Source organism: Equus asinus, chromosome 9, assembly GCF_041296235.1.
Source record: "Equus asinus isolate D_3611 breed Donkey chromosome 9, EquAss-T2T_v2, whole genome shotgun sequence".
Taxonomy (NCBI): domain Eukaryota; kingdom Metazoa; phylum Chordata; class Mammalia; order Perissodactyla; family Equidae; genus Equus; species Equus asinus.
Window position 1 is genome coordinate 70,661,186 of NC_091798.1, and position 27,628 is coordinate 70,688,813.

Genomic DNA, 27,628 nt, shown 5'->3' on the forward strand with positions numbered 1-27,628 from the left:
ATTTTGGGTTTTAATAAGCTCCCAGTTCGTCTGATGCTGCAGGTCTATGGACCACACCTTGAGCTGTTCTGCTCTAAAGCAGGGACTCCCAAATTTCAGTGAGCATGAGAATCAACTAGGGTTGTTGAAACGCAGATTGCTGGGCCTGCCCCTACCAGGCATTCTGATTCCGTAAGTCTGGGTACAGGCCCAAGAATTTGCATTTCTAACAACTTCCCAGGTCATGCTGATGCTGCTGGTCCTGGGACAACAATTTGAGAACCACTGCTCTAAAGCATGGAGGTGAGGGGAGAGTCACCCGCACTGGGTGGGGAGCCCAAGGTGTCTGTGAGTAGGGCTTTGGGGCATGGCCAATCTGGAGACAGACTGAGCTGCTCTAAGCGGCAGCAGGGACATTCGGTTCTAGCAGGCCACAGGATTACTGGAGACATTTGGAGACGTGTTACATTGTGTTCAAACCAAATTTTGTTTGCCTCTTGCAGAACAAGATAACTTCACCTGACACTTGGTTTGTAAAATTTAGAAGAGAGAACATGCAGTGTTCCAAGTATGACTGATTATGCGCAAGATAGTCTTCCTTTTGGGGACTCCCAAAAAGGCCTAAGAAGATAAAAGGCCAAGTAAGGTGCTTTGTTCACCACTGCGGGTGACTGAGAGGGTGGCTGGAGGACCAACTCTGACCATACTTAGGCCCTACGAGTAAAGGAAAAGAAGGAAGGCATTGGGCTGTGATATTTTTAATGAGGATCGTTACACTTAAAAGACCCCCAAAGAACCCCATTTTCAGTATTTTTGAAGTGGAATACTCACCTCTTTTTACTGAAATGTCGAGGTTGAAGTGTTTTCAGCATCTCAGGAGAGTTACTCTCAAAATATTTCAAAGTAAATCTCTTAGTAGTAATCTATTCACATGCATTTCAGCTAAATCTCTGAATGTCCAAATCCTCCACTGGAATAAACCTCTGTGACAGGGACACTCTCAGCAGGGGGCTGGGAGTCAACCCGTGGCAGGGATGCTTGATCAGAATCACATGGTGGGAAACTGCCACACGTGCTATTGATATTCTGATATGGCTTCTCAGGTGCGAGTCTCTCTTCCTCCCCATCTCCCTTCCTTCCCACGCGGAGAATTCTAGCTGATTTTATGGAGGAGAATGTGTGGGATGTAGGGGCTGAGAGAAGGTAGTTAAATACAGGTTTCCCCTGCTGTCTGAAAGTTTGCTTTACGCCACTTTGCTTTTACTAGAGACCTACATTAGTGCCTGTTTTTGCTAAATGAAAGGAATTCGAAGAGGATTTTTGCTTTTACAGAAAAAGGAGAAAAACGAAAATAGCGTTCAGCGTTTGTTTTGTATCAAAGCGTTATAAGGTTAAGCAGTCAAGCATACCATCATATTTCAAGCTTTTGCATCAGCCACATCAACCACAGCAGATGATGAACCTTGACCTTGGACATGGAGGCAGCAGACATAAAAGGTGTAGATGTCAGTGACCTGCCTGCCCTGATGGGTTCAGACGACAATGAGATGTTGATAGATGACTCTCTTCCTCTCTCTCCTACACCCCATCTCCTGTACCTCCCACCACCCCAACCTCTGATGGCTGAGCCCAACACCCCATCACCACCACTGCCACCACTCAGCCTTCCTGTGTGCTCGCTGGCTTCCCGATTCTGGTAAGTGACACTACACTGTACAGACATTATTTCTACTTTATATAGGCTGTGTATTTATCATATCATTCCTGCTTTTACTGTATACTGGTGTTATTTTAGGTTTTATGTGTTATTTGATATGATTTGGTAGGTTGTTTTTCAGGTCTGGGAATGCTCAGAAATTTTTCCCATATAAATGAATAGTAATTGCTTCTTCACTTTACGCTATTTTGGCTTTTGAATGGTTTCATAGGAAATCTCTACTTTTGGATAGAGGGGGAAATCTGTACTGGATTTGAGCCTGATGCATTAAGATTATATTTATAGGTTACGTCCACGAAGAGTTTTCATCAAGTCAGACTCTGTCTTTCCCTTAGGCCATGTTGTTTTCCTCTGTGGAAACTTGGGGAGACAGCTAAATGGTTGAGCACAAATTGTTCCTCCTCGCTGGAAATAACTCAAAGTGCATATATGCTTTATCAATTGTGAGTAAGTCGGGTCACCTTCCCGTACATGAAGAGCATGCATATCATCATCAATAGCTTATAGGAGAAGATACAATTACAATGTGACCCCATCTGTAAAAATCCTGAGCATACAGAGAAGATGTGCCAACTGTAGCTTAAGTATGTTTGCTTGAAGTCAATGATAAAAATTCTTTCCCCGAATTGGGCCTCTTCCTGCTAAGTCAAGATTTGGAATTTGGCAACTGGAGAGCTAATATTCTGCTTCCTAAAGCATGTCTAGAAATGATTGCTTGAATCAAGTACATCACTATTAAAGTGATGACAATCCTGCTGTTTGGTTCATTACCCTTTTGGGAGGTAATGAATTTGAAAAACATCCCATTGAACCTCTTTTTAATGATCCAAAATGAAGAAGATAAATTTAGATAAATACCAAGAATTAATCAATGAAAAGAAGATAGAGCAATATTGAATACAACTAATAGGATTTGCATTTAAAAAAGAGTTCAGCTCAGTTCCACAAACATTTATTGAATGCATATTATATTCCAGGTACTGGTGATGCAAAGATGAATAAAACATTGTTCCTGTTTTCAGTTAATCTCAGTCAAGAGGTGTATATGGGGGAAACTGATATAAACAAATAATATATGATATAAACAAATAATACATGCAGAAATAGGAGGTAGAATGTGGCAGTGGATAATGTATAGACTTTGGAGCTAGACAAGCCTTGATGAAAATCCTGCGTCTTGCTTTAATTTTGTGGATTTAAGTAAGCTACTCGACTCTTCCTAAATAACTTTTGTTTTATCATCTCTGGAATAAAACAGACACACTCAACAAATGGAAGCTAATAATAATAAAAGTTGTGTATGAGGTATAGAGATAATATAGCAGAGAGAATGATTATGAGGGGCTGATCAGGGAAGGCTTCAAAGAGGAGATTGTGCCTCCAAGGTGTTTTGATCCATGGATAGGCGTTTGCCAGGTAGACAATGTTTGTGAAAGGACTCCAGGCAGAGGAAGTAGAACTCTCAAAGGCCTAGGAGGTGGGAACCATAAAGACTAGTGGTTTCATATTGCTGTTGCATTCATTATTTGTGGAAGGTAATTGGAGATGGGGTGGAGAAGAGGCAGGGCCAGTTCTTCGTCAGAGCCTATGCTTTGACAAGAAGTTTGGACTTGATCCTTTAGGCCAGAGATTGAAGATGTGCCTCAGGCAGAGGTTGAGATATGTAGTAGGGCTGTCCTTGTCTCTCCCCACTGCAGTTGAGGGAGAGGAGGCCAGGAATTGAGAAGCAGTGACTGGACATGACACCTTCTGAGTCTAGGTTCATGGATTTGTAATGTTATTCAGGTTGCTAAGGAGGGAGATACTTTAAAAAATATTCAAAGCAAAATAAGAACGAACATTAGGAGAGGGAATTTGTAGCCGCCCCTGACACAGGAAGGGTTAATAATCACTGGAAAAAGCTTGCCAACAAACTGTGACCCAGAGGTGAGAAGGCCGGTTAGCCAATGACGGGTAAGACCCCCTGGGGGGGCAATCTAAGACAGGCGGCGGCGGCCGCCCGGGGGGCACAGATGGAGAAACAATATTGATATCGGGAGCAGGAGGGACCATTGCCTAAGAGACCTTGCCTGCTCCGAGATAAAAATATAGGAGCACAGCAATAACATGATAATATCAAAACAGAGGCCAAGGGAGGGCTCCTTGAGAAATCACTAAGAATTCTTGGCATTCGCTAATTACTTCATCCAGAACACCTGTGTATGTTTAAGAGCTGTAAGCTATGTATATATTGAAACGCTGGTTATGATAAACTCAGAGTGGCCATCAGCCCTCTCCGCATCTATCCTGATGTGTACATTGGATTGCGACACCGACAAATATGAATCTCATATAAAGACTCAGTGACTGTTATTGGCTGGAGAATGACCCTTGCAGGATAAGATCTCTGATTTTTTTTAAAGATACCTCTCAAGAAAACCAGAAAAATAAAATTAAGCTGCAATACAAAGTGGACAGCCACTCCCAATGCCCTTTCTCTTCTCTTCACCACCGAAAATTCCCTTTCTCCCCTTAGCCTGGAATAGAAGTGGATAGGGGAAAGAATGGCTATGACTGACTTATGACTCAAAATCAGCAACCTTCAACATACAACTTGGAGACTGAGAAGATTTCCAAGACCCAAGAAGAGGCCAGAGGCCTGATAATTGCTGGGAGAAGGTCCACGATCCAAGAAGGGAGGAGGAAAAACAAGGAAACACCCCAAGCACAGGGGATGCAAGAAGAGGGTAGCATGAGGAAAGGAGAAGAAGGATTCCATGTGGAGACACTCTGCCATTGGGGGGAACATCCATGTGAATACCTTCTAGAATGGGGATTAGATTAAAATAAGGGAGGTGAAGCCATTTAAAGTCCACCCTTACCCCACACTACCACTCTCGATGATATGTATTTTATTGTCTGAAACCTTAAGTAAAGACTTGTTTGGATCTTCTTTGGGGTCCTATGCTTTTGGGTTCACTGGACAGAAAGAAGGGAAAATACTACCCCCCACCTCATAATGGCGGGCACCTATACCTTTCCTATGGAAGACTGGGCAGCAAAAGGAGTCACTTGTGGACTTCACAGCCAGAGAAGGAGGCAGAGTGCTTCCCTGATCATCTTTTCTCCTTCCCAGAGGAGCACTACACTCTGCTCCCTCCAGGGGATGAAGCTAAAGTGCCTGGGTTACAGATAAGGACATCATTGGCAGCATTTACATGACTGGGGACAGGTGGGTCAATTACAAGATTTTTGAATAGTTTGAAGAAAGAAGAGAGCCTGAACTAAAGCTTGGGAGTATTGATAGAAAGGAGATGGCTTTGTGATCTCTCACATCTCTGGGGCTTTTTATAGTCCTCTTGCTCCACCTGGACGGTATTGTCCTCACTCCCTTATCCATTCAAACTCCATGCTACCTCCACTATGAAGACTTCCATAGGAAGATTCAGATATTTCTTCTTATCTGTGCCCTTTCTACCTTATAATAAATAACAGTTTTAACAAAGAGGTGTTTTGTTGAAACCCTGTCTGCCAGCTCACCAGAATGGAAGTTTCTTAAATCTAGGGCATAGTGTCCTTTGAGAACTGTGATCACTTATATCAATGTGACATAGTTATTAGGACTGAAAACAAAGACCACCTGTGTCAACATGAGTTAGTATTTTGTTCCAGGAAACATTTGCCCAAAATAGATAAAGCTGTAAACTATAAAATAGTTTCACTATTTGTGTCAGGTAATTCCTGCAAATAAATTTTTTCTGAAACAATTGTCTGCTCATCTAGGCAAACAGCTCAGTTATCAAACAGCAGTTTGCTTATCAGAACCCTCATCTTACTATGACCACCAATCGTACACTATTATGTCATCAATCCCAATCACTTTTCTGCTTTGAAAGACCTTTCTTAAACCACTTGAGCCTAGACCCCCCAACCTCTGTGAATACTTTCTCTTCTGTGACATCGCTGACTCTGTGAAAGTGATGTTCTCCCTTACTACAGAAAGGGATGCTATCTGATGGTCATATTTTGGGATATTCAATATCTTTCAGTCTTATCCAGTCTAGACTAGCACAGAGTAGTACTTAATAAATATCTGTTGAAAGAGGCACTTAAAGGAGAGAATCAATATGACATAGTGCTTTGGTTAGGTGGGGGTAGATGGAGAAAGACTCAGGGATGCTTCCAAAGTACTAAGTGTTAACTTGTGCCATCACTTAAGATGGCAAAAACACAAGAGCAGACTTTCAATGAGAAGATAGTGATTTCAATTCTAGACACTTGAGTTTGAGATTCCTGGGATGTGGAACTAGAGATATCCAATTTACCCTCAGTGATGGAAGGCCCCAGATATGCGGTTTGTCGGGGAGGTTGGGAACTTGTTTTCTTAATCAATGGTCTTCAGACCAGCAGCATCAGCACTACCTGGGAACTTGTTTGGAAGACCAAATTTTTGGGCCCCATGCCAGACACACTGAGGTGAAAACTCTATGGGTGGGGTTCAGCTATCTATGTTTTAACAAGCCTTCCAGGTGATCTGATGCTCCTTAAAGTTTGAGAACAATTGTTGTAGAGATTAATCACAACTACCACGGTCTAAGACAAGAAACTTGATGTTACCCAAACTTCTGATGAATACTTGCTAAGGCATGCTAATACTGTGTTCTTTGCATGGGCAGGTCCTGCAATTTGCTGTGTGGCCTTGAGTAAACCACCCAACATGTCTGAGTATTTGCTCATCTATAAGTAGGGACATAAATATTCACCTTATGGTGTCATGTGAAGAGATGAAATAAAACAAACTATTTATTGTACCCAGCACATGGAAGGTATTCAATAACATGGCCTGAGAGCCTGGGTAGAAAAGCAATTAAAACTCTTACTTGCTGCATTTGCATCTGGCTATACCACTTTCTACTTGCGTGCCTTAGGGAGTTAATTGGTTAAACTTTCTGAGCCTAGCTTCGTCCTGTTTAATGGAAATACTAATAGTACCTACCTGAGTTTTTGTGATGATTAAATGAATTAATACATGTAAAGTGTTTAAATCTGTAGTAAGTTTGCTGCTTTAAAAATCTTTATTCTTTAGCAAGTCGCTCTCCTTTTATCTGCCTATTTCCTGTCTTTATCAGTTCACCTCAAACTTCTCACCTCTCGAAAGCTTCTACTGGTTAGCCATGGCATTAATTATCTTACCTTGCTTGGCCCACAGGAGGTAATCAATAAATACATTAGTTGAGTGAATGCACATTCCAGTCTTCATTTCTTTCTTTGTTCTCTGAGTTTGATAGCTTTTATTAACAGTACTTCTTATTTTGGCACTAAATTAGGCATTGTTGTATTTACATCTTGCTTCCTGGTTATAACCTCTTGAAGGAGAAGTATTGTAATGTACTTATCTTGCCCACCTACACAGCACCTGGCACAGGGTTGATAATATAAAGGGAATTCAGTAATAATCTGTACAAAAGAAAGAACTTAAATTTGGGGTCTCAAATCCATTTACCTTACTAAATTTTTGCAATTTATTATCCCCTCCCCACATCACACCAATTTCAAAATCTTAAACTTCACTACTATTTTCTCCCAAGGGTCATAAGATGAAAAGAATAGGGATTCTTTTCTTATTTCCAATGTAATCTAGTAAGATTGCTCTTATTATTTTGAGCCTCCATGTCAACCTCATAAATTTGCCTAATATTTCTAAAATTATTTCTTGAGTCAAAGCTAGGGTATTACGAATGGCCTGTTACTCTTAAACCAGAATAATGGTATGCTATCCATATCTCTCTAGAAACACACCTTGAAGGCCTAGATAAGATGTTACTTATCCTTTATGTAGACTTGTTTTTACCAGCAGCTTCCTTCAGCTTTCCTCTAACCTTCTGATAAGCTCATTGCTTTGTGTGGCACTGAGTTGAAATTCTGCTGGCATGGAGGATTGAAAATATTCTTTCTTAGATAGTTATGATGCTCCTTTCAACATATAGAAAATTAGTGTAACATGTATAATGATAGAAAGCAAACTTTGGAGGCAACTAGATAGGAGATCAAAATTTTAGCTCTGTCACTAATTTTCTATGTGGCCTTGAGTAAACCACCCAACATGTCTGAGTATTTGCTCATCTATAAGCAGGGACATAAATATTCACCTTATGGTGTCATGTGAAGAGACGAAATAGGGCAAATTGTGTATTGTACCCAGCACATGGAAGGTATTCAATAAATGGTGGCTATTATTACAAAACAAAGGAGGAGAGCAATATACTGTAAATCACAAAAACAGACTACTCTAGGGTCTACAGATTGTCATTATTTATAAAATATGATCTCTGGTATTGTGGGCATTAGCTCTCTTCCAAAGTTCTATTGAAATTCTGTTCAAGGAATCAAATCTTCCCATCAAATCTCAAATTACTTTACTTTTTATAACTGATCTTCAAATAAGATCTCCTAATTAATTATGTCACTGAGGGGTCTCTCCTATGTGGTGGAAACATGCCACACTTCTACTCTGAAAACTCTGGTTGCTGCTCACCTGTGATTCAGTAGATGAGGAATTTTCCCAACCCTTGGGCAAAGGCTGGCTACGGCTAACTGGTTATCCACTGAGCCCATCTCAGCACCTCCTCAGGGAAACCTTAAGTGTCCTTCCTCTCGGGTCTGTTAGGAAGAGTTGTTCTCCCCAAGGGCTCTTCTAATTTTTTCATAAAACTCTAGCTGGGGCAATGAGGAACTGGAAGTCCAATACGTTTTTGCTTCTCCAGAAGGACACATGCATTCAAGAGGAAAACAGAAAAGCATTTGTAGGTAGGTAAGATCCAGGTGGTCCTGGGCGGCTGCGAGACTTCTGAAGACTTGTTCGGGAATAAGAATATAGTGAAATACAAACTTGTCACATGGCTTGTAAGGATATTAGTATTTTTTTCCTGCAAAGTACCTGGAATAAAATTCCTGAAAAATATTCTGAATCTAGTTGTAAGTAGCACTGACTCACACAGGAGAATAGCTATCATTCCTGCCCTCCTCCATCATCTCTGGTGGGACCCTGGGCTACCTTTGGACCCACCAGGGGAAAATGGCCTTCTTAGACAATTTGGAGTTCGGAAGTGGAGGCAGAGACGAGTTATAGCCAGTTTACAGAATTGACTTCAAAGAAAGACTCATGTCGCCAAAGGGCACACTTGGTGGCAGGCCTTCACATTTCTTCTTCACCTTGCCAAGTAGAACTTCATTTATATTAATAGGCTTTCTATATTTTAAAAGGGAAATCTCTCTAAGGGGTTTAGAAACTCAGGTCATTCACACATGGGCATGAATTGCTTACTTGAATTCAATAAATTATCATTGTCTTGTAGTCTACATTATAAAACCTATCACAAATGTGTGATAGATTGAATACAAGAGCAAACCATTGACACCTATAAATAATGGTTATGTTGATTAAATTATGGCTAAATATACTTTGTGCTGTAATTAATTTTCATCTCTATCACTCTCTGCTATGGAGAAAAGTGGAGGAGTGTTTTTCGTTTTTGTCCAAACATGATTCCCAATCCTTTCACTTATGACTATAAAAAAATATGTGTGGAGTCAGGAATAGTCAGAATGTCCTCACTATTCAAATTTGGTTTTGGTTTATTAAAGCTCCTTCCTGGATTTGTGCTTCCTAGTTATTTTGGCATTCTTTTCTTGTGGTGACCTCCATCTTTTGTTTCATCATCCCTTTTAATATCTTGAAAAATGAGTCTCCATTTACTTCTACTTCCTCTCCCCCGTTCACTTTTCCAATCTCTGTAGTCCAAGTTTTGTCCCCACCATTCTAATCCACTTCTCAAAGCAAAAAGATGCCCTCCTGTTAGTCAAATTTGAAAGCCTCCTCTATGTTCCCGTTCAGTCACTTTCACCACAGAATTGAATCATCTTCTCATACCCTCAATTCAGTGTTTTGTCTCCCATCTCCAAGAGTACTGATTCACTCACTTCTCTTCAAGTGCCCATAGTTCAAAAGAAAGAATTCCTTCAAGATTCTTTCACAGCTTAAAGCAGTGGTTCTCAGCCATGGCTGTACATTAGAATCACCTGGGAAAGATTTAAATACTTACGGTGCCTGGGTCCTACTCCCAGAGGATCTGATTTAGTTGTTCTGGGGTGTAGCCTAAGTACTGGGAGTTTTTATTAACAGCTCCCCAGGTAACACTAACACTCTGCCAGATTGAGAACTGTCTTAAACTATAACTCAGATTTCAGAGGAGGCTGTTATTTTCTTTGAAGCTAAAACAAAATTGGCTCAAGCTCCCACCCCATGGGAAGGCTCAGGTCCTCTTTCAGATAACTGTGAATCCTGAGGCTGATGTTCTCATGGTCCCTTCTGGGTCCAAGTCCTAACTTCCTGCACGTTTGGTATCAATTGCGTCTCGCCTACAAAACCGACTGGTCTTCTTGCCTCTGTTCTACACAAGTCAAGATGTAGAACTTAGCCTCCATTCCTTGCTCTCTCTGTGAACCACACACTGAAGACAGTTTTATGATGGCAGACTTTACTGAAGGTTCGGGTCAATGTAAGAATTTGAGGCCAATGTAAGGGTTTTTAAGGCCAATAGACATGGGCAATTTCTACATAGACTCCAAGTTCTGGCCATATACCTGAGGCTTCTCTTGACCTTGAAACCTTTCTCACACCTTAATTATCCTCATTATTATACTAAGTAATTTAGATTTTTATCCTTTTTGGCACCTCTTAGCAGTCTCTGCTTAGCACTGTATTAAAATGGAATGAAGTAGTGTCCAGATTAATTTTTCCTTTGATATAAATTATATCTCCTCATGCCTCTTCTTTACCCCTTAGAAGACAAATGTTCCTACATTCAATTCTGGTTTTAAATAACTTTTTTCAAATCCTACCACACATGGCTTCAGGCATCAATTACTGTGGTAGGTAGAACCCTAAAGATGCTCCCTCATTCCTGTCCTCTGGTTAGTTAATCAAACGCTTATCTAGGTGCTGCTTTGAAGGAACTTTGCAGATGTAATTAAGGTTATGGACCTTAAAACAGGGAGATGATCCTGTATCATCCATGTAGGCCCAATCTAATCACTCTGAAAAACAGAGGTCAGTAGAATAGAAAGTCCTTCCTAAGAATATGAAAGATCTTCATGCGTGATGAAAACATTTCAATCTATGACGTACTGGACTTCTAGCCCAGGTGGCATAGTAAGTGTGTGATTTGATCACTCTCTGTGGCCCAAACATATAGCAACAATAGAATATAAAAAGAAGGGGCGGGGGAATGAGCCAATTTCAAAAACAAAATAAACATCACCATGAATTGAGAAAGTAGTAGAAACACAATGCTGTGAACAGCCTGAATCTCTAGCTTATTGGTCTCTTAGTCATTCTTGCATGGTATTTGGGATCTTGCTGGGTAAAGGGGGGGTGGGGCAAGGGGAGTCAGAAGCCAGAGGTTGGGGTGAGACTGCCTCCCTTGTGAAAGAAAGCTTAAAAATAAAAACAGACGCTATATGTACTTCTGCTTGGGCTTTGAAAAGCTCTGAGTTTAGGGAGGCAGAAGGAAACAGACACAGCCATGGGACCAGTAACTGAGCCAAGATATCCCTGGTTCTGTGACCAAATTTCCAAAATCTATAACATCTCCATAAACAGGACCCCAAATCACTGGCAGGGATATGGGGGGGGGTATTGAAAAGTAAAAAATAAAAAAAGCCTCTTACTCACAATGTATTTGTAATCTGACCCTCACCCCTCCACTCACAAATAGTTATGAAGAAATCTAATGCATGGACGGACAACACAATCAATGGTCAAAGTAGTAATTTGCTTCAGATGAAAAAGATTTAAAATCAGTATGCTCAGGATGTTCAAAGAGATGAATGAAACAAGTTTTCCATTTTAAAAAGGCAACAAGTTATTAACACCAGACCAAAATGAAATTAAAACAGGTAGACATGAAATAGAATTGATTATAAATCTTAGAAATGAAAAATATAGTCACTGAAATAAAAATGTAATTACTTCAGTTATCTATTACAGTGTCAGAAACTATCCCAAAAGTTGGTGGCTTAAAACAACAGTCTCCTCAACATTCTGGGTCAAGACCTTGGGCAATGCTCAATTAGGAGCCTTGGCTGAGGTGTCTTACTTGGTTGCCTTTGGCTGGCCTAGAAGCTTCCAGAAGTCTTCATTCACAAGCCTCAGGGTTTCACTGTGTGACTTTTTTCTCTCTATGTGGTGTCTCATCATTCCTTAGTCTAGCTCACGCATCTTTAAAGCATGATGGCTGGTTTCCTTGAGAGAGTATGAAAGCAGAAGTGCCAGATCTCTTGAAGGACTGGAGCTGGTACAGTGTCACTTCTGCCACAGTCCATTGGTCAAACCAGTCATAGGGCTGACCCAGATTCATGAGGAAGGGATGTAGACTCAATCTATTCTTGACAGGAATGGCAAAGTCTCTACCACGTAGTAGATTGAATAAACTTTATAGAGAAAAAATGAGTGAACTGGAAGATGGTATTGAGGAGTTAACCCAGAGAACAGCATGAAAAAAGATCCAAACAAAATGAAAGGACTGTTAAGAGAATGGATTGATAGGTAGATTTGAAAGAATGACAAAGAAGCAATATCCGGTAAGATAGCAGCTAAAAATTCTCCAAAACTGAAGAAATAATGAGCGCTAAGATCAAATTAACTCTTGGCAACAAGCAAAATAAACAATGATAAATCTATACTTAGATACTAAACTAAAACTGCAAAATGTTAGAGTAAAAAAAAGTTATATAAAGCTATTGGAGAGTTACTCTACAATGGAATGAGAAATGAAACTTAGGCTGATAAATTCTAGAATGCAATGGAATATTTTCAATGTATTGAGAGAAAATAATCTTCAATCTAAAATTTATATCTAACTTAGCTATAAATCAAGAATGTGGGGGGCCAGCCCAGTGGCACAGCAGTTAAGTTCTCACGTTCTGCTTCGGTGACCCAGGGTTTGCCAGTTTGGATCCCGGGTATAGACCTATGCACTACTTGTCAAGCCATGCTGTGGCAGCTGGCCCACATATGGAGTAGAGGAAGATGGGCACCAATGTTAGCTCAGGGCCAGTCTTCTTCAGCAAAAAACGAGGAGGATTGGTGGCAGATGTTAGCTCAGGGATAATCTTCCTTAAAAAAAAAAATGTAGGGAAATATAAGACATTTTCAGTCACTGTAAGCCTTAAAGAGTTTATGATCCACAGACTCCAGTTAACTCTGCAAGACAAAAAGTGAACTGAAAGTGAGGGATACAAGAAACGATAGCAAACACAGAAATTGATAACATGTGCTGGTAGGTTTAATTATGTACAGTTAAAAAAAACTCTACAGTTTTGTTTTGAAAATTGTTGATACTAAAATTTCTAAATAATAAGATGGGAGTGGTGATGCAAAAGACTGCCAGAGTCCTTGTCATTGTCAGGAAGAGAATCAAAATGTGGAATAACTGTAAGCTTTCTTAGAACAATTTATACTTAATTATATATGTTAAAATTTAAGGTTAAGACCTAAGATTTAAAACCAGCAAAGTTTTGGGTAGAAAATATAGAATATTTTATCAAACTAACCAAAGGCAAAGGATTAAAAAGAAAAGAAACAGGAAGGTGACAGAAAACATGAAGATGTCATAAGTCCAAATATATCTGAAATCACAATAATGTAAATGGATTACACTCACTACTACAAAAAGATGATCAGATTAGATTTTTAATAATCCGTCTATAAGCTACTTACAAATAAAAAGCTGTACAGCAATATGGAAAATACAATTTAAAACAAAAAGCATGACTAGAGATAATGGCTCAATGTAGTAATACAATGAACAGCACATCAAGAAGATATAATAATCATAATAGTTTTTTCATTCACATCATAGACTCAAAATATGTAAAACCCAAATTGGCAGAATTAGAAAGACAATTGGATAGGTCCACAATCATAGAAAGAGATTTAAAGATATTCTATCAGAAGTGGTCTGTATGTAACAGACCAACAATTAATAATGGTATATCACAGAACGTTTGTGTGCTCACGGTTTACAAGTGTGCTAAGATACTGTCCTCTTCACCTTTGTAATTGCTAGTTGGGCCTGGGGCACCTGGAACATCCCCCTACGCCTTGCAGTTGTGAGCTGCCTAAAACATTTGTAAAACTGATCACATACCAGCTCAAACTCCCCAAACCTGATTTACAAACAGCTTGTCAGGGGGCGGGGAGTAGTGGAAAGCCTAGACTCCTTGGGTACCAGCAGTAAGAGCAACCCTGCTGCAGCAGAAGGGCTCAAATAGGCCTCACAGGGGTCACTCCTGGAACATTTGGACTGGTGATGAGAGAGAAGCACACTGCTGGGCCTCAAAAGTTGTCTCTTAGATAAGGTCTCTTCTCGAAGAACAGAAGACATAGCTGACTCACCTAATACATAGATACAAGCACAGAGAAAGAGGCATAATGAGAAGGCAAAGGAACACATTCTAAGCAAGGTAACAAGATAAAACCCAAGAAAAAGAACAAAATGAAACAGAAATAAGTAATCTACCTGACAAAGAGTTCAAACAAAAACTCATAAGAATGATCACGATATTGGGAGAAGACTGGATGAACACAGTGAGAACATCAACAAAGAAGTGCAAATTATAAAAAAGAAGCAATCAGAAGTGAAGAATACAATACTGGAAATGAAAAATTCACTAGAGGGACTCAATAGCAGAGTAGATGATACAGAAGAATAGATCAGCAAGCTGGACAAAAGACTAGAAGAAAACACCCAAGCTGAAAAGATAAAAGAATTAAAAAGAATGAGAATAGTCTAAGGGAACTCTGGAACAATATCAAGTGCACTAACATTTGTATTATAGGTGTCCCAGAAGGAGAAGAGAGAGAAAAAGGGGCAGAGGATCTATTTGAAGACACAGTAGCTGAAAACTTTCTTAACCTAAGGAAACAGACCTCCAGGTAGAGGAAGCACAGAGTACCAAACAAGATAAACCCAAAGAGGCCCACACTGACACATTAGAATTAAAATATCCAAAATTAAAGATAAAGAGAGAATCCTAAAAGCTGAAAAAGAAAGGCAACTAGTGAAATACAAAGGAAAGCCAATAAGGCTATCAGCGGACTTTTCAGCTGAAACCCTACAGACTAGAAAACAGTGGCACAATCTATTTAAAGGGCTAAAAGGAAAAAAACCTACAGCTGAGAATGCTCTATCCAGCAAGTTTAGCATTCAGAACGGAAGGAGAGATAAAGAGTTTCCTGGACAAGCAAAAATTAAAGGAGTTTATCACCAAGAAACCAATTGTACAAGAAATGCTAAAGGAACTTAAGGGAAAGAGAAGACCACAAATAGGGATAAGAAAATTATCGGAAAAAAAAAAGGCAATGAAAGCACTGATAAAGGCAAAAATACAGTAAAGGTAGCAGATCAACCACCTATGAAGACAATATGAAGGTTAAAAGATGAAAGTACTAAAATTACCTATTTTAATGATAATGGATAGACACAAAATAAGAGATTAGATATGATTTCAAAAACATAAAATGTGGGAGGAGGGGAGTGAAACAGTAGAGCTTTAAGAAAGAGGTCAAATTAAAGAGACTAGCAACTCAATATAGGTTTCTATATATGTAGAAAATAATTTTATATATGAACCTCATGGTAATCACAAACCAGAAACCTATAGTAAGTAAACAAATAAGTAGGAGGAAAGAAATCAAACACATTACTAAAGAAAGCCATCAAACCACTTGAAAAGAGAGCAAGAGAAGAAGAAAGGAACAGAGAAGAACTACTAAAAACACCCAGAAAAAAAGTAACAACATGGCAATAAATATATATTTATCAATAGCTAATTTAAATGTCAATAGACTAAATGCACCTATCAAAAGGAATAGGGTGGCCCATTGGATAAAAAAACAAGACCCATATATATGCTGCATACAAGAGACAGACTTCAGACTGAAAGACAATCACAAACTGAAAGTGAAAGGATGGAAAAAGATGCAAATGGCAAATAAAAGAAAGCTGAGGCAGCAATACTTATACCAGGCAAAATAGACTTTAAAACAAAAACTTTAACAACAAACAAAGAAGGGCACTACATAATGATACAGGGAACAATCCAAGAAGAGGATACAACACTTGTAAATATCTATGCCCCCAACATAGGAGCACCTAAATATATAAAGCAATTATTAACAGACATAAAAGGAGAAATAGGCAGTAACACAACAATAGTAGGGGATTTTAACACTTCACTTAAACCAATGGGTAGGTCATCTAAACAAAAGATCAATAAGGAAACATTGGCCTTAAGTGACACATAAAGCCAAATGACCTTAGTAGATATATACAGAACCTTCCATCCAACATCTGCAGAATACACATTCTTTTCAAATGTGCATGGAACATTCTCCAGGATTGATCACATATTAGACCACCAAACAAGTCTCAATAAATTTAAGAAGACTGAAATAATACCACACATCTTTTCTGACCACAAAGGTATGAAACTAGAAGTCAACTACAGGAAGAAAATCAGAAAAGCCACAAAAATGTGGAAATTAAACAAAATGCTACTGAACAACAATTGGGTCAATGGAGAAATTAAAGGAGAAATAAAAAAATACCTGGAGACAAATGAAAATGAGAATATGACATACCAAAATCTATAGGATACAGCAAAAGCAGTTCTAAGAGTGAAGTTTATAGCAATTCAGGGCTACCTTAACAATTAAGAAAAATCCCACATAAACAATCTAACAGTGCACCTAAAGGAACTGGAAAAAGAAGACCAAACAAAGCCCCAAATCAGCATGAGGAAGGAAATAATAAAAATCAGAGCAGAAATAAACAAAATAGAGACTAAAAAGCAACAGAAAAAGTCAATGAAACCAAGAGCTGGTTCTTTGAAAAGATAAACAAAATTGACAAACCTTTAGCTAGAGTCACCAAGAAAAAAAGAGAGAAGCCTCAAATAAATAAAATCAGAGACACGAAAGAGGAGAAATTACAACAGACACCTCAGAAATACAAAAGATTATGAGAATGCTATGAAAAGCTATATGACAACAAATTGGATAATCTAGAAGATATGAATAAATTCTTAGAATCACACAACCTTCCAAAACTGAATCAAGAAGAAGTAGAGAATTTGAATAGATCAATCACTAGTAAAGAGATTGAAACAGTAATCAAAAACCTCCCAAAAAATAAAAGTCCAGGACCAGATGGCTTCCATGGTGAGTTCTACTAAATATTCAAAGAAGACTCAATACCTATCCTTCTCAAATTCTTCTAAAAAATTAAAGAGGAGGGGAAGATTCTTAACTCATTCTATGAAGCCAACATTACCTGATACCAAAACCAGACAAGGACACACAAAAAAAGAAAATACAGACCAATATCACTGATGAACATCAATGCAAAAATCCTCAACAAAATACTAGCAAATCGAATACAAGAATGCATGAAAAACTCATACATAATGATCAAGTGGGATTCATTCCAGGGATGCAGGGATGGTTCAACATTTGCAAATCAATGTGATACACCACATTAACAAAATGAAGAATAAAAATCACATGATCATCTCAATAGATGCAGAGAAAACATTTGACAAGATACAGCAAACATTTGTGATGAAAACTCTAAATAAAATGAGTATAGAAGGAAAATACCCCAACATAATAAAGGCCATATATTACAAACCCACAGCTAATATCATTCTCAATGGAGGAAAACTGAAAGCTATCCCTCTAAGAACAGGAACCAGAGAAAGATGCCCACTTCACTACTCTTATTTAACATAATATTGGAAATCCTAGCCAGAGCAATCAGGCAAGAAAAAGAAATAAAAGGGATCCAAATTGGAAAAGAAGTGAAACTGTCACTATTAGCACATGACATGATTTAAATATAGAAAACCCTAAAGAATCCACTAAAAAACTTTTAGAAATAATAAATGAATACAGTCAAGTTGCAGGATACAAAATCAACAGACAAAAATCAGTTGCGTTTCTATACACTAACAACAAAGTAGCAGAAAGAGAAATTAAGAATACAGTCTCATTTACAATTGTAAGAAAAAATAAAATACCTAGGAATAAACTTAACCAAAGAGGTGAAAGATCTGTACACCGAAAACCATAAAACATTGTTGAAAACTGGACAGCCACATGTAAAAAATGAAAGTGGACCATTATCTTACACCATGTGCAAAAATCAACTCAAAATAGATTAAAGACTGGAATGTAAGACCTGAAACCATAAAACTTCTGGAAGAAAACATAGGCAGTATGTTCTTTGACATCAGTCTTAGCAGCATTTTTTCAAATACTGTCTGACTGGGCAAAGGAAACAATAGAAAAAATAAACAAATGGAACTACATCAAACTAAAAAGCTTCTGCACAGCAAGGGAAACCATCAATGAAATGAAAACACAACCTAACAATTGGGAGAAGATATTTGCAAACCATATATCAGATAAAGGGTTAATATGCAAAATATATAAAGAACTCATATGTCTCAACAACAACAAAATCAACAACCCAATTAAAAAATGGGCAAAAGATTTGAAAAGAGATTTCTCCAAAGAAAACATACAGAAAGCCAACAGGAAGATGTTCAACATCATTAACAGGGAAATGCAAATCAAAACTACAATGAGATATCACCTCACTCTGGTCAGAATGGCTATAATTAACAAGACAGGAAACAATAAGTATTGGAGAGGATGTGGAGAGAAGGGAACCCTCCTACACTGCTGGTGGGAGGGCAAACTGGTGCATCCACTATGGAAAGTAGTATGGAGTGTTCTCAGAAAATCAAGAATAGATCTATCATATGATCCTGCTATTCCACTGCTGGGTATTTATCCAAACAAGTTGAAAACACAAATGCATAAAGATACATAAACCCCTATGTTCATTGCAGCATTATTCACAATAGCCAAGACTTGGAAGCAACCTAGGTGCCCATCAAGGGATGAATGGATAAAGAAGATGCAGTATATGTACACAATGGAATACTACTCAGCCATAAGAAATGAAGAAATCCAGCCATTTGTGACAATATGGATGGACCTTGAGGGTATTATGCTAAATGAAGTAAGTCAGAGGGAGAAAGTCAAATACCGTATGATCTCACTCATAAGTAGAAGATAAAAACAACGATGAACACATAGCAACAGAGATTGGATTGGTGGTTGACAGAGGGGAAGAAGGGAGGGAGGAGGGTGAAAGGGGTGATTCGGCACGTGTGTGGTGATGGATTGTAATTAGTCCTTGGGTGGTGAACATGATGCAATCTGCACAGACTTTGAAATATATTATGATGTACACTTGAAAGTTATATAATGTTATAATCCAATGTTACTGCAATAAGAAAATTAAAAATTAAAAAATTAAAAAATAAATAAAAGATATAGAAATGAATCAGCAAATATTTGGTGTTTGTAGCACAGCTCCACTCAGCTGGACTTGCAGACAATGCTAAATGGATAGAAGCATTCCTTCTCACTTAGAACGTGGTCTCAGAATCCTCTTAACACCAAGTTGTAAGCAGCCATAATCAGGATCAGAAATAATAGGAAACATGAAACTTATGAGCCATACCTATTGGAGAGGAATAGCTAATGACATGGAAAAACATTCATTATGAACTGTTTAAGGGAAAAAAGCAGATTACAAGGAGTATACACTGATGATTATTACATTTTCTTTAAAGAGTATTCATGCTTATATACCTATAGAGAAAAATGTTGACCATTAAAAGTAATTATTTTCAGGTGATGGGATCATGTGTGATTTTTATCTTTTTTTATTTTCCACAGTCAAGATATATTACTTTTGATGTAGAAAAATAAAAAAGATTTTTACTCATTCTTAAAGCCCCAGTGTCTAAGAATCCTTACTTACGTTGAATCAATTTCTCCTTCCACTCGCTTAGGTGTCTGAGCCTCTTTCACCACTCTTCTCAGAGTCTGTGTATGTGCGTCTTTCTCCTCACCTAGATTGGAGCCTCTGGAGTGTAGTGACTCATATTACTCAACACAAGTGGATTGCTCTTAATAGGTGCTAGGACACATTTTGTTGAATTGAAGGAACTTTTGGAACACATTTTCATCTAATCAGACAGCAATAACTCGATATACCCTATGCTCAAGCACGGTCAGTAATTGGAAACTTTGATTCCAAGTGGCTTTGGAACCGTGAAAGAAAAAAACTGGCTGGTCAGGCTCAGAGGACTTCTTGGAATCCCTTCGCAGAGTCTTCCCTGTACAACATTTTCATTTTGCGCAAACAAAGGCAGACCTTTTATTTCTACTGTGTAGAGCTTGGTAGGATGGATATTTAGGCAATAATTTTCCAGTTTTCTGTCTGTAGCTGAAAAAGAGTTCTTTTCAGAGGTTCTTGAAGACAGCAGAAGTAGACTGTTTTCACTTCTGAACCCTCCAGGCTATGATGTGTTATTGTTAAGAAAGGCTGGGCTGGAATAATTTTTCCACAGGGTGGAATACTTGGTGATCCAGAAAAGCAGTTCCCTACTCTAATGACTTTGTCTGTATCTTCAGGACTAATTTCTGGTATAACGCACATAAAAGAGGAAGTAATCTAGAGTCAGCACCAGAAGTGGAGTGAGAGAGGGAAACTTTGGGGACATACTTTATGGAAGAAATGGAGAGCTTGAGAAGCTAACCTGGGCATAAGAAAAGAAAAAGGCACTGGAGCTGAAGAATAGAAATATCATTATTTCCAGAATTAAACTAAATATTATCATCAGCAAATTTTTTCTTAGGTTAAAGCTTCAACAACAACAAATCACAATGCTGGAGTCTGTCTTGTTCATTGTTCTGCTTTTATATTGATCATCACCAAACCATTTCAGGAAAGAAAAAGTGCTTTCTTTTTAACGATCTTCAAAGAAGGAAAGTTCGTGACCTTTCTTGATAAACTGTTCCAAAGTTGAGCAACACATACTTTAAACAGAGAAGGGCATTACATATACAAATAACTGACAGTAAAATTGAAGTTTATGCCCTTTTGTTCTCTGCTTAAGAAATATGGGACGTCATCCTGATTCTCAGTTTTATAAAACTTCATATATAAGACAACTGGTACCAGTGCCAGAGTTACAATTATTAGGGAGATAGCAATCGAAGATTTAGATGTGCTAACGCTTACTGCAGTCTTTCCGATTATTTGTAGACAGTTAAAGTTGTCATTTGGGTGGCAGAATCATTATGTCTACATCTATATGTAATTTTGTGTGGGTCATGGGGAATAGGGTAAACGTCATCCATGCAAGTATAATAACAACGTAAGTCTTCCTACTTTCTCTTCTCCAAGGTAAATAAGCTAGCCCATGTTTTTCTTCAGAAGTCTTCATTTCTAAATCTTTAGTCATAGAAATGTAACATTTTAGAGCTGGACAGAAATGCTAAAATCATCTAATCTCATAATTTTTCAGGTGAGAAAACTGGAACACTAGAGAGTTTTAGTTAGTAAAAGAGTTCAGGTAGAACATGAGGCTCCTGACCGCCAGTTTTGGTTTTACCACCACATCCGTACACAGCCCTGCCCCTTCTGCTGTACCAGGGGTTGCAGATAGCGACGTATGTACACCAGGGCCTAAGTGAGACCTACTCCAAGTGTGGTTTGTAGATCTGTGTTGATCCATGGCTGTTTGTTGCTGGTCCATGACAAGACATGTAAAGAAATTGAAAGTAAGCATTTAAAAGCTTTTATAAGCAATTTGACAGAGTAATTTATGTCTGTTGAATGTAATAATAAACAATTTGGACTTGTGTTTTTTATGCCTGGTTTTATAATTTCCTTTACCTAGTAATTAAATTTTTTAGTAGCTTATAAAAGCATTGGTCTTTAATGGATTACAAATAGAAATCAGTTTAGGGGCCGGCCCTATCACCAAGTGGTTAAGTTTGCACGCTCCACTTTGGCAGCCCAGGGTTTCTCCAGTTCAGACCCTGGGTGCAGACATGGCACTGCTTAGCAGGTCATGTTGAGGCGGCATCTCACATAGCATAACCAGAAGGACCTACAACTGGAATATACAACTATGTACTGGGGGCTTTGGGGAGAAGAAGAAGAAGAAAAACAATTGGCAACAGATGTTAGCTCAGGTGCCAATCTTTATAAAAAAACAAAAGAAACAGTTCATCACCAAAGGTGGATTGAGAAGCAGTGGCCTAAGTGGGGCACTGGGTTTCCATAACAATTGACAGGACATTAACAGAACAGAATGCTTATAAACTTATCAAAGTAACTAAAAGAAGTGAGCCTAGTATTTCTATTATAGTGGGACCTGGATACTTTAAGAGAGTAGTTTATGGGAAATGAGATGGGAAAAGCTGAAGAACACTGAACACATTTTCATGGCACTGTACTAATTACTCTCCAGTTTCTGAAGTTCTTTTAGAAATGTGATTTTTTTTGGCCAAGGTCAAGAAATCTTCTAAAAATTTACAGCATGTAGGAAAATTATTATATACTATCACTCTAATACATTTTTCCCCCATATTTTTTTATGCATGGTCAAGTCCACCTTCTTTTTCTTTAATTTGACCTCTCTCCCTAAGTATGCCAGTATCCGTCCCTGCTTACCTAGCTGAATCTATTCTAATCCCTAGTAAATTTCATCATGATTGTAAAAGGTCTGGTTCAGTCCTCTGGGCTTTCTTTCACCTCTCTAAATTCAGTTAGCATAATTGTCTCCATTATCCAAGTCAAGGAAAAATGCAAGGATGCTGGAATGCAGTATCAATCACAATGAAATATTCCTGGATAGTTCCTCCATGGTTGATAATGGCCTACTGATAACTGCTCCCTCACTCACTTCAACCATTTATTAACCCATATAACACAATAAAGGTGGACTCCCAGCAACCTCAACTGACACAGCTTAAACCTAAAAGTGCAAGAAACCTCTGGGAGCGGTGAATAAGAGTTATTGTAAAAGCTGCGCATGGGTCTACGTACCAGATCGGAGCATGGAGCTGCCCCAGGTTGAGGGTACAATCTTAGTGTTGTGTGTAGGCTCGTGCTGGGTAACTGATGCTATTCTTTTCACCCTGAATAGCTTACCCACCCAGTACACGGACCCGTCAAACACCACTTCCTCTATCAAGTCCACTCTAAGACCTTCATTCTCAGTGCACTGACAAAGACTTGTACATATTTCTACAGCTCCTATCCAACTTTGTTGTACTTTATTTACACGTCTGTCTGTCAGCCCTTCCCAATGAATAGACAGAAGGCAAGGACTGTGTTTTATGTATTTTTGTATCCTTAGGATCCTGTACATAATCAGCATTCCACAGTGTTGTAGGAATGAATAAATGGCTTTCTGATTTTCATCTTCAGTTCTTCTGAGGTATAGAATCATCCATGCAGCCTCAGCTATCATATTTCTCCTTAGTGGTAAAACGCACATACAACCATAGTGCTTCTATCCACCAGCAGGTTACAGTTTATTGTTGCAAACGTCTATGATTTCAACAGGAAGTATAAAACAGGCTGGAGTAGAAGGTGCTTGTGTCAAGAATAAAGCTCATCCCCGCATTCCTGCCTCTGGTGCCATTTTATTAATCTGCTTACCCCAGTGTCTGACTGCTGCTTGTCTTGGCCAATGGAGAGTTGATTGGCCCTTCCCAGCAGTTAGATGAGACATATCCTTTCTTTTCATGCTTCCCCAGACTGGCTTATGTCCCACAAACACTGTCCTGTTTCCTCCTCTTTACCTTTATTTGGAATATCTGCCCCATGTAAATTATTAGCTGTGAAATATGAATACTAAATATGAAATATAGAATTTATAGCAAGCTCATACTTTGCATTAGGCTTCGTATTTTATGCGGTGTGATAAGATCAGTGTGTAATCCTTGTTCTGAGGAACTCACAATTTAGTGGAAAAAATAAATGTTAGTAAATTATTAAATTACCTAGAGCTGTCATTAATTGAACACACTCTCTGCCGAGTCTTTTACTTTTGTAATCTCATTTACTTTTCATTAGATGATACCATTATTATTCCCATTTCACAGATAAGGAGCATGAATCTTGGGAAGATTGTGTAAATTGCCTATGATCTTATTACTTGTAAGAAACAGAATGAGGGTTTAAACTTGAGGTGTTTGAATACCAAGTCTGCACCTGTAACTGTGTAACTGCACCACTCTGTCTCTCTATGGACATCTGGGTCCCTTCCCCAGCTCCTTTCCTGTCTTATCTAGAAAATTTACTGGGGGAAGAAGAGAAGACCTCATTTTCCAATTATGTTTGATAAATTAGCAAGTATCATAGCTGTTATATGTGGACTTATTTTTCTGTAATATGAAGGGAGACCGTCATGCAGAATCTTAAATGCATTTGTAAGAGATTAAATGGTAACTCTGCCCTAACATGCTGGAGCTGTTACCTTAGTATAGATTAAATTATTATTTAAAAATTTATTATTTAAGAAAGCAAGCAGGGTAATACCCATTGCCCTGTCCTCTATAAGGATCTTGCAAATCATTTTGGCCTTGATTTTCTCTCGGTTTTCTTTCCAGCTAAGCTAATAAGTTTTTACTCTAATTATCCAATATTTCCTTTCTAAAATAGAATCACTTTTCTTGTCTTTTGAAATATGTCCAGTCTTGTTCAAATTCTTGAAAACAACAGCTAGTTGACCCATAAGGACCCTGACAATTTCATAAACACCTTGTTATGAGAATAATCAGACTCTTCAGACTTGAACTTATTTAACTGACTCCCAGATATCCTCCTACTGCGGCTTGATTTCTTGCCCTCCTATCTTCTGTGAGATCTGTTCTGTTTCCAATTACAGTCATTGTCTAACACGATTTTTTAGTGTAACCCATGATCAAATCTCCATTGCACCATAACAAAGAAGAAACAATGCGCCCCTTTGTCTTTCCTACAGTGAGAAATGAATCATATTAAGGCAGAGTCATGTTTCCTATAGTTTAGCAAATCCTTGTTTTTCTTATTCTGCAGGTGACTGGCACTGCCTAAGAAGAGGAAAACGTCTTCTCCACTTTATATGTTAATGCTGTTCTGATACCTTTTTCCCCATAAAAACAAACAGAAACCCCATAATCTGTTGAAAATATAGATATTGGTAACTCGCTAGTGAATGAATGTATGGGTGAGCGCTTGATGTGAATTTTTGAGTTTTATTTTTATTTAAATTACTTTTTGCAATATTTGACAGTTATCTGCTTGTCTTGATAAACCCACTATCCAAGGAGAACCAACAGTCAATTTAGTTTATTTAAATAGAACCAACACGTTGAATTTTGCCAAATGTTTGATTATTAACGCTGCAATTAACTCTTTCTGTTTCTAGTGAGATTTAAATAATGAGAATTATATTTAACTCTTTCTGTTTCTAGTGAGATTTAAATAATGAGAATTATATTGTTGATATATTAAGCAAACCAAGAAGCAAATTATTTCTTGAGGATGTCATAATAAGAGAGACTTCTGCTCTGAAGACCTTTAAGTTATCATGTTGGTTTATTCATACAATATAGTGTGGTTCCTTAGCCAGAGTTCTCCAGAAAAACAGAAGCAATAGAATGTGTACATATATATAAAGAGATTTATTTTAAGGAATTGGCTCACATGATTGTGGGGGCTGGCGATTCTGAAATCTGCAGGGCAAGCTGGCACTGGCGATTCAGGGAAAAGTTGATGTAGCTCCAGTCCGAAGGCACTCTGCTGGGAGGAATTCTTCCTCCTTGGGAGACCCCAGTTTTTTCTCTTAAGACCATCAGTTGATTAGATGAGGCCCATCCACACTATGGAGAGCAATCTGTTTTACTCAAAATCTACTGATTTAAACGGTAATCACATCTAAAAAATATTTTCATAGCAAAATCTAGACTGGTAAACAAAGGGAGCAAGAATAGCTTTCCAGAATGGATGCAAGAAAATTTTATATGGATCCCATATAAGAGGTGAGACTAAACAGAGGTCATTTTTCTCCAGTTCTCCTATACTTCCGGCACAAATGTTTTCCACTGTGGGGATGAAGTTTGAAGTTAAGAAGCTAGATGACTGGAAAGAAGACTGTGTTAGCTCTGAGCTAAATCAACACAAAAGTTATTGTCATTTCTCTGAAGAAGAATTAAGAGAAACATCCACACATGAATTTCTTGCCTCCCACATTAAGCTGTAGACTGTTTATGCACAGGGATTACGTATCACTTTTCTTCTGCACCTCATAGATCTTAGCATATTGTTGGATAGTTTAAATAGAAGAGAGAATCTCTGAAAACGTTAACCTACAGATTCAGTCAAGAAAGGGATCAAGTAAAGCCAAAAGGGCATCAAGGGCAGGGTGGAGTGTGGGGAATTGAGTGATTGTAGGGCTAGTGAGGAAGGAGATTGGTACCGTGAGTGGAGAGAGAATAAGAGATGTTTGGAAAAGAGGTTGTTGCTAAAAAAGAAAGCAGTGAACTAGTACCTTGGTGGTAAAGTAGTGATAATGTGATCCCCCTAAAATGTACATGTCTGGAGGTAGAGGTAGATGTATGCCATTGATGTCAGGAAGGGCAAGAATACCATGTGTTGGGCCAGCCTTGTGGTGTAGCAGTTAAATTTGCATGCTCCACTCTGGCAGCCCAGGGTTCACAGGTTTGGACCTTGGGCGTGGACCTACACACTGCTCATCAAACCATGTTGTGGTGGCATCCCACATACAAAACAGAGGAAGATTGGCACAGATGTTAGCTTAGTAACAATCTTCCTCACCAAAAAAGAAAAAAATAAGAATACCATGAGGTTGAGGTGGCTCATAATTCATTTGTACATTATTTGTTACTCACGATGATGGCAAAGAGTACCTGTTGGGAGGAAAAATGTGAGCCGAATACCACGCTATCTAGAAAAGTAAAAGAAGTTCATCAAAGTTTTGTATAAAGGCAGTATTGTCATTATTAAGGTAATTAACAGATGTTTCTGAAGGTGATAGACAGAAGCAGCACTTTGGGAAGGCATTAAGGTTTTCAAAAATGAGAAACCCAGAGAAGATGTTCTTCCATGACTCAAACGGCACTGGGAATGGAAAATTGGGTCAGTTCAAGGGCTGGTTTGGAAAAAGTGGGATTAAGGTAAAATGTGTGTGGACTGACTTGGATGAGTGCTCAGGCGAGGCAAGTGAAGTAAAAAGCCTGGATAAGAATAGTTGGTTTGGAGAACGTCATTGAAGAAGCTATGGACTGGGAATAAGCAAAGATCATATATTAAAGACACAATCTTCTTTCCTAGAAATACTAGGAGACCCAATGCTTTATGAACCTTATTATACACGTGCACACGCACACATATACCAGCAGTGCCTCAGACTCTACCAAAAGAATTAGGAAAAAAGTTAAAGTTCTGAAGAACAGTAGAAGGTCTCATTGTTTAATTGCTAATGTTTGACGACATTGATTTCAAACAATCTATGCATACAGAAATATTTTAAAAATTTAAATCTTTGCTAAAAGAATTCCAAAATGTTAAAATATGTACAAAGTACTACACAGAATTTAGAATCAAATGTCTTGTCCAGTGGATTAAAGATGTTGTCAATGATAGGTAAGACATGGGAAATAGGATGCAGAGTAAAAGTGAAAGCAAAGTGGAGCAGTTAGTAATCTCCAACCTATTACAGTGGACGGACCAAAAATGCTACCAGGTTGCTCTTTGCACATAAATGATGGATGGCGATTTACAGCACTGAAGTAAATCCAAATGATAATTTACCTACCAGATAGTCTGCTTCCAATACTGTTTTGAATCACAAAATTTACTAATACAAGTGCCAGACTCTGAGATCATTAACGTTAAACTGACACATCTGCCTTTCATCACGTGGCGATGCCAAAGGCGGATGCAGGTA

At 38.4% G+C, this 27,628-nt stretch overlaps 1 protein-coding gene across 1 annotated transcript in view; it reads left to right on the plus strand.

Annotated features, from left to right (window-relative positions):
* The first annotated feature begins 1,454 nt into the window (after positions 1 to 1,454).
* SLCO6A1 (solute carrier organic anion transporter family member 6A1) overlaps positions 1,455 to 27,628 on the plus strand; it is a 211,269-nt gene continuing 185,095 nt past the window's right edge. The window contains exon 1 of the mRNA XM_014841213.3: positions 1,455 to 1,675. Coding sequence (XP_014696699.2) covers positions 1,455 to 1,675 — 221 coding nt within the window. The remainder of the gene's footprint in view (positions 1,676 to 27,628) is intronic.